Raw genomic sequence first — 10239 nt, 5'->3', positions numbered from 1 at the left:
AACCGCGTAATGGAATAATGTCGGGATCGTCGTGAAGCTTGTGGGACCACTTTACTCCTTACTTTTACTGTATCCTGAGGAATCCCAGAATCCCACTGTTTGTTTGGGTTTTGTTGACGACATTGACCTTGCACCATTCCTTGTTTGATCATATTTGTTTATTATATTTTTACCTTTTTTTTTTTTTTTTTCTTGTTGTATTTTGATTGACTTAGCCACCAACCCCCTTGTCGCTAAGATCGTTCAATCAGCCAATGTTGAGAAACGGAGCAGCCTTGATGTCATTCGCAGCCAGACATTCGACGCGTGCCAGCAGTGCCCCGCCAGTACATCTCGGAGCTGCGGAGATGGCAACGACGGCGGCTCAAGCTGCGGGTTCAAGGCGACTTGGTGGGTTATTTTTGTACTTTATTGATGCACTACTTTTTATATACTTTTTCCGCCTCATAATTGGCAATCTAGGAAATGCTAATATATTAAATCTTGAAATAGAGAATCCAGTGCTCTTGTTAGTCTCTGTGATGTGCATCAAGTGACTCGGTAGCCTTGGTCAAATCACAAGCCGCTGATAGGCTGATGCTAACGGGAGGATATTTATTTCATATCATGAAATAAAAAAAGTGTTTGTGATATGCAGGACAAATTCCGAAATGCCATTTGGGAATTTGACAAGATGTAAGTCTTTTTTGATCGTCAGATACAAAAAGGGGGTGCATAAAAACCAACCTTTGTTTGCAAAACCCCCCATAAAGTGTCCTCACGAGCCAAAAGGTCATCCGGGCCGCCCACCTTCTCTCCATCCCCATCTACGCGACGACGCAGAACCGTGCCAAGCTCGGCCCGACGGTGCCGGAGCTGGAGGAACTCCTGACGGCGGCGGGCCCGCTGGTCCGGGAGCACTCGGACAAGACGAAATTCTCCATGTGGACGCCGTCGGTGCAGCGAACGCTGGCGGCGCGCGACCTCCTCGGCGGCAGCGGCAGCGGCAGGGTCACGGTGGCGCTGGTCGGGATCGAGAGCCACATCTGCGTGACGCAGACGGCGCTGGACCTCCTCCGAGCGGGCCACGGCGTCTACGTGCTCGCGGACGGCGTCAGCAGCTGCAACAAGGAGGAGGTGCCGCTGGCCCTGGCCAGGCTGAGGGCCGAGGGCGCCGTCGTCACCAGCAGCGAGGCCTGGCTGTACGAGGTCATGGGCGACGCCGAGATTCCAGAGTTTAGGAGCATTGTTGGATTGGTCAAGAAGACGAGCGCGGATACGGCGGCGGTGTTGCAGGCGTTGAGGCCTGCTAGGATGTGAAATGGGGGAAACGGGGATTGTGGGAGGGGATGGAGTGGTTTTGTGTTTCTGTTTTGGTTTGGTTGATTTGGGTGCGTATGCACAGGCTGCTGTGCAGGGGGGGAAAAAAGTACAGATTTTGTCAAACAAAGACCAAACAAAGGGGATTTAACCACCATGCTTAATCTGGATATCTGGCCTGCATTTGTCCGCTAACGTTTCTCACAGAACTGTATGTTCGGCTCGTTTCTTTGTTCATGTTGTTTGTGGCCATGACCATGGCCATTGTTTGTGGAATGGGCAACTTCTAGAGAACTCGGGAGGTATAAGGAAGGGTGGATGTGGTTTCAATTATCCTCTGGATAGTTCTTCCTATGTCGTCTCATTCCTTTGTGTTGACGTTTGACCTGGAGTCAAACTGGTGCACAGCGTCCTTTCACCACTCGTGCACACTTTGAGGCATTCGGCAAACTTCAAATCCAGGTATTGATCTCCTTTTTTTTCTTCAATCCCTCAAGTACCACAAAAGAGGAAGAAGACGCAATGGCCCGCTCATTGCGGCACAAACAATGGAGCGAAGAAGACATCGAGCTAATCTACCTCAACAGGCGACTCCGCGACTGCAAGAGCAAGAGCAAGGGCAGCAGTGGGTCCGGCGGTGGCGGCTTCAACATCATCTGCGAGGGCTGCATCGCCCAGATGCTCGGCCTGTGGTACGCCTATCAAAAATGTCGCCTGCCCGCGTCCGAGGTCGCCAGCATGCTGACCCCGGAGCGATTGGCGGAGCTGAGGCACACGCATGCCGCCGACATGGCTGCCATAGAGAGGGAGACGTTGGAGGCGATGGGAGGCCACGACCCGCCGTCGCTCGACTGTCACCTCCTCCGGCTTTGGACGGGGATTCTGCCCGACCACGACGATGACCCGAGTCTGCTCCGTGCAAAACTCATGTTCGTCATGAGGGGGAGCAAGTATGGACTCTACGACCTGGTTGACGGGCCAAAGTTGAAGGAGTGGCTGCAAGCAATGGAGCAGCTCCAGAAGCACCGCGTGCACGAGTTGGAGCAGCTTGAGGCCTTGCGGCGAAGGAGTAACAGGAGCGCAAATAGTGGCAGTGGCAGTGGCAGTGGCAGTGGCAGTAGTAGTGGCAGCAGCAGCATCACCAGCCGCAGCAAGACGTGGTCTTCCTGCCGCTGCCGGTACCAAGACATGGGCTCGTTGACGCCGCGCGGCTTCTGGGACTTTGTCAAGCCGCGCCTGCACGTGTCGATCGGCAACGCCATCGAGAGCCACTACTTCGCCAACAACAACGCGCACCCCGTCTGCGCGGCCGACGTATACATCACCATGGCCTATGCGCCGCTGCAGGCCGACTTGGAGAAGATGGCGAGGACGCACCGGGCCGAGCTGGCGGTGCGGGATAGGTTGTCTATGGAGATGCGGCTGGTCGAGGAGGCTTTTCGCGGGCTGGGTCGGGGTCGCGGTTCTGCATCGGTCGTAGAGGCGAGTGCAGGTGGCAGCAGCAGCAGCGGCGGCGGCGACGGTGGCAGCAATGCCAGCAAGAAGAGTTGGGTGTCTGCAGAAGACGCCGAGAGGGAGGCTGTCCGGTTGGCCTATGAGAGAGATAGCTATGGTCTGGGCCCGCTTGCTCGTGCTTACACGGCGAGGCAGGCTGCGAGAGACGCCTTTGCCAGGTCTGGTGGGCGTGGCTCATGCTTATGAGGGACTGGATTCCTTTTTACAGGTAGACTTGGCTTTTTTGCAAGCGTTGAAGAAAATATGCATATTGGTCACTAATACAAGCAACGTACTACCCGATTATTTACGCAGTGTTGATTACCTACCCTGCACCCATTGTCACTATACACACCCTCTCCTCACTTAGCTCGGCCCTCGGCCCCTGAAAGTCGATCGAAGCCATCCTAGCTAGGCAAGTCGTCTCGCGTAATCATACATACCTCTAAACTACCATTCAGAAAAGTGTAAAGTCCAAATTATTATTGTTCGAATATATTCGTATCAAGCATTAAATTTTATTCGTTTACTGAATTAGGACCTCACCAACAACTCCTGTACTTCAGGCGTCCCCGACATCGCCATGTCGGCTTTGGCCCGTGCCGCCGCATGTCGGCGACCCCAAACACCATCAGCCTTTCCCCTTCTCCTCCCCACCCAGCACCGCCCGCTACACACCAGCAGCAGCAGCACATCACCCCCACCCCGGCCCCCGACCGCCTACTCCCAAACGACCTCCAATCTGCTGATCGGCGCCCACACCCGCGTCCTCTACCAGGGCTTCACGGGCCGGCAGGCCACCGCCAACGCCGCCGCCTCCATCGCCTGGGGCACCAACGTGGTCGGCGGCGTATCCCCCGGCCGGTCCGGCACGCACGAGACGCTGGGCCTGCCCGTGCTTGGCAGCGTGCGCGAGGCGGCCGCGGCTTTGCGGCCCGACGCCACCGCCATCTTTGTCGCGGCGGACCAGACCGCCGCCGCGATCGAGGAGGCCGTCCAGGCAGAAATTGGGCTGGTCGTTGCGGTTGCCGAGCACGTGCCGATGCGGGATATGCTCCGCGTGCATGATGTGCTGCGCACCCAGAGCAGGACCAGGCTGGTCGGCGCCAACTCGCCGGGTATCGTGGCGCCGCGCGGCAGGTGCAGGGTTGGGTTCCAGCCGCTTGGGGTGTTTAGTCCCGGCAAGGTGGGCATCGCGGCAAAGTCGGGGACGCTGAGCTACGAGGTCGCGGCCAGCACGACGAGGGCGGGCCTGGGGCAGAGCCTGTGCGTCGGTGTCGGGGGTGATGTGCTGGCTGGCACGGACATGTGCGAGGCGCTGGGTGTGCTGTTGCGCGATGATGCGACCGAGGCGGTTGCTTTGGTGGGGGAGCTGGGTGGCGTCGGTGAGCTGGAGGCTGCCGAGCTGATTAGGGAATATCGGCGGAGTGGTGGACGAAAGTAAGTTCTCCCCCTTTTTGCGTAAAAGCCTGTATACCTGGTGTTGATGATCACGTATAACTTGAGGTATGTCAGTGGGTGCCAAACCTCCGAGTGCCGCTAACCTCTATGAAATAGGCCCATTGTGGCTTTGCTGGCAGGACTGGGCGTGGAAAGCGAGAGAGTGATTGGTCATGCCGGCGCGTTCTGGGAAAAGAGGACAGAATTGGCAAGGACCAAGCAGAGGGCGCTGGAGGATATCGGCGTCAGTTTGGTTACGCACCCTTCCGAGATGGGCGAGGTCATCAAACGAAAGCTCCAGAATGACTCGAAACACATGTCTGACCAAGACCAACAGTCACGGGGCGAGTTTCTCTGGACAGGGTTTGATGCCGATAAAGGCGCCGTCACTCAGGGGCAAATTGACCCAGCCATGGTCGAGAACAGGCTTGAACATAGCCTGCAGAGAAATGATATATCATATCAGTGGGATTCGTCGACATCGTGCCACGGAATTACCATCGATGTCGACCGATCAGATAGACGCCTTGTTGCCATGGTCGAGAAGCCGGGTGTGCGCACAAGACCGGTCGGCGTCCGACACAGCTCCAGCATACATGACGACGATAACGCTGTAGCTCTCCTCACCCAAGAGCTTGGAGACTTGAGGCCCAGCTCAAGTCAGAAAGGAGGCTCCCTGGCACCTATGCCGGCACAGGATACCACGCAACGGCTTGTGAGGGCCATGACGGAGCTGATGCACGATCCTTTCCTGAACACATTCAGAGCCACATTGCATATAGACCAGCACGCATTAAACAACACGGGAGAGCTGCTGGTGCGCGGCTACAGCCTAAAGCCTGTCCCCGTGGTGCCCGCCGCGCCCAACTCGAGATGCCAGATCAGGGACCCCGTTGAGGCCGAGGCGGCCACGCACGGGATAACACACTTTTCCCTCCCGACGGAACCCCACCAGAGGAGGTGCATCGGGGTGCTGAGCAACGGCGCGGGCCTGGCCATGAACATGATCGACGCGCTGCACGCCGAGCTGGGGAGGAGGAGGGTTGCAGCAGGGGGTAGGGGCGCGGAGGAGGACGTTGCCGTGGCCAACTTCCTGGACACGGGCGGAAAGGCGACCAGCGAGACCATCAGCCGGTGCTTGGGCTGGATTCTGCGGGACGAGAGGGTCAGGGTGGTTTTTGTAAACATATTTGGCGGCATAATCAGGGGGGATGTCATTGCCGAGGGGCTCATCATGGCGCTGAAGGAGATGCGTCAAGGGGGAGCGGTGTGCGGTCAAGGCACTGGCAGAGCGGCTGTGCCTCTAGTTGTGCGGATCAGAGGCACGCGGGAGAAGGAAGGACAGGCATTGCTTGCTGAGAGCGGGCTGGATGGGGTTTATGTGTTTGATGACTTTCACAGAGCGGCTGACATGGCTGTTGAGCTGGCGAAGGACGCAAGAATAGATGACTCTAAGCTGTAAGTGTAAACGAGCTTGTAACACACAAGAGGAATCTAGCGATTGGGCCATACGAGACTTGTCCCCTGCTTTTAGTAGAGAATGCCACTTCAAAAAGGCCAACTTTAACCTTTGTTACCTAATGCAGACCTGGAAACGAAATTCTGTTACCAATCTGGCAACTGCGGGCTCGCGATAGAGCCAGTTTGTAATTTCCTAAAAAGGTGGTAGGTAAGGCTGTCCCGCTGTTGCCTGGGCAGAACACCTGGTCAGTAATGCTTGGCATGTACACAAAGCCTTCATCTAAACCTCCTCCTTCCTCCTTTGACCCCGGATCGTTTCAGTGACTATTTTGCCTGACGCGTTTTCTCACCCACCGAGAGCCCGACACCGTAAATGATCTACGTGCACCGCATCGCAGCTTACATACCTAGTTGAACATTGACGGTCACGTCTGGCTGATGTCGGTGCTGTTGTGGATGATGACCATGACGACTCGCGGCGGTGGCAAAAGATACCAACAAGCCCAGAACGACGTATGTGAGTTGAGCTTGCTACCCCGACAAAAGGTTACAAGAAGAAAGAGGAAAGATTTAAATTCCAATAGTACCACTTCGTAGAGGACCAATGGCTTCCCCAACCCAGTCAGGTGCGCCGCAGTAGCCGGAAACCTTCGCACCCTCTGCTTCCTCCTTGTTGGCGACCAAGAGTCCTCCTACCCCTTGAACCCCAACACCGTGGACTTCGGAGCCACGCCAGGCCTCTTGCGAAGTGCCCTCGACGCCACCGGGCCGGGAAGTCCGGCTGTACTCGACTTCGTCCACCGCCTGCCCCTACCACAGGACGAAGCATCCGACCTCGTTGCGATGTTAACCAATGCAGCGGCTTCTAAAACACTTTATTGCGGCTTTCATACCGCAGGCCGCTGCCGGAGAGCTGGAGGCGCCAGGCGGTTTGGAACATGTCCGTGTTGCACAAGGCGGCGATGGGTGGCTCGCTGCGCGTCTTGGAAGCGGTGTTGGCTGCTTACGAGGGGACCTACGACCGTCGGGTTCTCAAAAAGATGCTAACCCCGTATGTGGCCGAGGCGCTGCTGCCAGCGGTCAGACGCGAGCACCACCACGTTTTGGTGAGGCTTGTGGGCCTTGCGAGGCGGCTTGGTGTAGATACCAATGAAGCTCGTGAGGAGGCGAGCCGCCGGAGACTGGAGTCTATGGTTGCGCTGTTGCCGTATCGGAGGCACTTGCGAAAGGAGTTGAAGGAGTATCTCGGACTAGAGTCTGACGACGACGACGACGACTCTCCTGGACCCATTTTGGAATTTGTGTAAAGTGCGTGGGGAATTCTTCCGAGCTACAAGCTTACAGTGACGATCGATGCTACAGAAATCGACGCCTTGTCAAAGGAAGCCTCTCTTGACTTGTCGTTGCAAACATCTTGGCGCCATTATATGCGGTTGCATACATACGGTGTCGAGAATCATGGAGATGTGTGAAAAGCATCTCTTCTCCGGCCCTAGCATTGGGGGTGGAAGTTTCTACACAGCTTTTGTAGATATGATCCATTTCCCTCGCATCAGGTACGCCGCCAGGGTTTCCTTCTCCCTCGACGTTTGCTGATCACCACCTGGCAAGGTCGCATCAACACCTGTGTCTCCAGTCACTGCTGCGTCGTCGTTGCGCATCACTCCGGCCCCTCGGCTCTTGTTCCTGTCCAGATTCTCCAACTGCCACAGCTTCCAGCCTCGCAGGAACCACGCTAAAATCAGAGTCAGCTGGGCTGCGCAAACGCACATGACAAAAAGAAAGAAGAAGTAGAAGAGAGAGAGAGAGAGAAAGAACAACGACTTACCTGATGTAAACGCAAACAAATACATCAACCCAACAAACACCTGCACAAATAAATATCCGCCGGGGCCCGGAACTCGGAGACTCACTCCGATGACCATGGCAAACGTGGCCGGCACGGCGAGGACCAGCCAGATGACGGACAGAGCCGACGGCAAGAGCTCCAACCCGACCACCTCGGCGGAAACGGGACCGATGGTGGCCCAGAGGATTCCGGTAAAGACGCCCAGAAGGGCAAAGACGATGACTCCACCAAAGTGAGGCCCGGCGAAAATCCAGAGCGTAAAGGACGCAACGGCCGATATGAGGGTCCCGATGGCGGCGACGTTGATCCTGCCCCACGAGTCGCTAAAGTGGCCGATGATTGGCCGCCCTATCCCCTGCGACATGCTGTACAGGGCGGCGACGACGGAGCCCTGCGTCGCGGTGAAGCCGACAGTCTGGCAGTAGTCGGACAGGGAGAAGACGGTGATGGTGTAGCCCAGGATGCTGAAAAAGGCCCATGCTATGAGGAGGTAGTACTCTGGGCGCTTGAACAGGTCCTTGTGGAAGGCCACCTGCACCGTGCCGAGCTCCTTGTTCCTGTCCTTGACCAGCACCGAAGAGATGCAGTTGACGACCAGCACGATCAGCGCCAGGACGCGAAACGTCCAGGACAGGCCCAGGTCCTTGATCATGGCGTTGGTCGCGAGCGAGTAGATGAGCCCGCCCATGCCCGACCCGCCGGCCCCCAGGCCGTTGGCGAGCGAGCGACGCTTGACGAACCACTGCGGGACCACACCGACCGATGCCACAAAGGTGAAACCCATGCCGAGGCCAAAGGCGATGCCCTGGGAGAGGACGAGCTGCCACATCTGGGTGGTGAAGGAGGCGCCGATGAATGCGATGCTAATGATATGGATGGTTAATGTCTGTTAGTTTACCCGTCTTATGAGCGGTCTCCGTGCAGTGGAGAGAATCAACACAGGGGTTTGGACCTACGTTATAATGGCACTACCAAGCAGGAGCGTGTTGCGCGTTCCAAATTCGCGTACCGAGATGGTGGCGATTGGGGATATACCGAGGGCTACACAGCATAAGATTGTCAGCGGTGAATGCTTCCCTTGTAAAACTGGTAGAACGAGGAAGGTTATTACACACCTATCGAGATGCTGAGTCCACCAACGAATGCATATGCTATAGGACTTGCTCCCGCAAAAGCACCAGAGCGCAGGTAGTAGGCCAGGAACACAGAGTAGGATGCATTGATGCCCCATGTGTGAGCATTCAGGAGATGCACGGCGAGCACAATAACCCTATTGTATGTGTAATTTCGTCTGTTAGTTATCAAAGGTTGTAAAAGACAGTACCAATATGTTAATTGAATGGGAACAAAATGAAAAAAAAAGAGGAGTCTCACCATCCATAACCACCTTCTTTGAATTCCTTCTCCTCCACAACTTCAGGTGATGGTGGCCGTGAATGTTGGGGCTGGACGGCAGTCGTCTCGTCTTTGGTGGCATCGGCCGATACGGCCGGCGCTGGGACCGAGGGGTCTGTCATCTGAACAGTCGTTTTTAGTGGGAAAAGTTGAGCCGCAATTCCGAATCGTCGACGGCCCGTGGATAAAAAGGAGAGAGGGCTTTTAAGGCTTCTGAAAACTCGGGGTAACGATGACTCGCCAACAGCGAGACTTTGGCCGTGACAAACTCAGATAAAAAAAAAGTAGATTAAAATCAATATATGTATGCAGTTCAGGGTCGATCAAACCATAAGTCGAGCAGGTACAAAAAGAATAAAAAAAATCTCCACCCATTTACTAATTCCAGGTACCGATGGAGGGATGGTATGGACGTTATTCTCTCTCTTCTTTGTTCTTTGCCCCAATTCCCAGTTACAATCAGCAAAAAAGGGTTCCGACCGTCCCCCCCCCCCCTTGCTTTACAAGAAAAACGCGTAATACTTTTCGGCGGTAAGGATGCCTTTTTCCATCGACCGGCAACGGAGTGCCCATTACAGAAGAGTGGAGATTTGGGGGTTGGATCTAGGGTCGTAAGGAGACGCATGCCAAGTCAAGTAGGTATGCGGGGAGGGGGAGAGAGAGGGGGACCAAAAGCCTAGCTAGCCCTTTGGTTCTGGAGGCTGATCATGTTGTAATTATACCAATAATGGTGAATTTGTCAGGAAAACAAACCTTGTTGCAGTATTAATGCTCAAGGAATGCTGCAGTCATTGCGGCCAGAGTCATGCCCATGGTTGGGTGCATGTCCGGGAGAGCCGCCGAATAAATAGATACGTAATTACTTGCAGATGTGCCAGTCAGTTGACGAGCATGAGCACACTAGTTTTTATAGAGAAAAAAAAAGCATTTCTGGCATCGTTTGCGAGATCCGATCATGCTAGTCGGGAATAATTTTCTCAGTTGGCTAATGACTTGAGTCAATTGGCACGAGTCGAGTATATTAACACCTTGACAAACTATCTAGTCTTGTACAAGAGCCTATTGTGCACGTCATGTTGGAAGAGTGACTGAATGGCATGCGGTTGGTATGTAGGTGCGCAGCTTGGGCATACAGCTCCGGCCCATCCTTGACAAATGGCAATCGCCGGGAATAAACATTCTTGGCCCGGATGAGAAGCAGGTTCCCCGCAGGAATCACCCGGATCGACCTGCCTACTTCAGGTACAGTATGGCCGTTTGGAAACACGCAAAGCAATCGTTCGCATGTTTCTGCCCTCTGG

At 55.2% G+C, this 10239-nt stretch overlaps 5 protein-coding genes across 5 annotated transcripts; 4 read left to right on the top strand and 1 right to left on the bottom strand.

The window, feature by feature from the left end:
• Positions 1–278: 278 nt before the first annotated feature.
• On the top strand, positions 279–1299 carry MGG_05741 (isochorismatase domain-containing protein 2; the record flags this gene model as incomplete). Its single annotated transcript, XM_003710607.1, has 2 exons — positions 279–394; positions 753–1299. The coding sequence occupies 2 exons, from the start codon at positions 279–281 to the stop codon at positions 1297–1299; spliced, it is 663 nt and encodes a 220-aa protein (XP_003710655.1).
• A 522-nt stretch (positions 1300–1821) lies between these two features.
• On the top strand, positions 1822–3082 carry MGG_15168 (uncharacterized protein; the record flags this gene model as incomplete). The annotated part of the gene is made up of 1 exon (XM_003710606.1): positions 1822–3082. One exon carries the CDS (start codon positions 1822–1824, stop codon positions 2998–3000), a length of 1179 nt encoding a protein of 392 aa, XP_003710654.1. The 3' UTR covers positions 3001–3082.
• Positions 3083–3194: 112 nt separating this feature from the next.
• MGG_15167 (succinyl-CoA ligase subunit alpha) lies at positions 3195–5824 on the top strand. Its single transcript, XM_003710605.1, has 2 exons — positions 3195–4233; positions 4351–5824. Exons 1-2 carry the CDS (start codon positions 3377–3379, stop codon positions 5693–5695), a joined length of 2202 nt encoding a protein of 733 aa, XP_003710653.1. The 5' UTR covers positions 3195–3376; the 3' UTR covers positions 5696–5824.
• On the bottom strand, positions 5399–9391 carry MGG_05739 (uncharacterized protein). Its single transcript, XM_003710603.1, has 6 exons — positions 8918–9391; positions 8659–8813; positions 8500–8584; positions 7523–8406; positions 6102–7429; positions 5399–5916 (listed from the first exon to the last, which is right to left on the bottom strand). Exons 1-5 carry the CDS (start codon positions 9058–9060, stop codon positions 7209–7211), a joined length of 1488 nt encoding a protein of 495 aa, XP_003710651.1. The 5' UTR covers positions 9061–9391; the 3' UTR covers positions 5399–5916; positions 6102–7208.
• Positions 6160–7001, top strand: MGG_15166 (uncharacterized protein; the record flags this gene model as incomplete). The annotated part of the gene is made up of 3 exons (XM_003710604.1): positions 6160–6207; positions 6292–6539; positions 6593–7001. The coding sequence occupies 3 exons, from the start codon at positions 6160–6162 to the stop codon at positions 6999–7001; spliced, it is 705 nt and encodes a 234-aa protein (XP_003710652.1).
• Positions 9392–10239: the final 848 nt, after the last annotated feature.

Source organism: Pyricularia oryzae, chromosome 1, assembly GCF_000002495.2.
Source record: "Pyricularia oryzae 70-15 chromosome 1, whole genome shotgun sequence".
NCBI lineage: Eukaryota > Fungi > Ascomycota > Sordariomycetes > Magnaporthales > Pyriculariaceae > Pyricularia > Pyricularia oryzae.
This window is presented reverse-complemented; position numbering and strand designations above follow the sequence as displayed.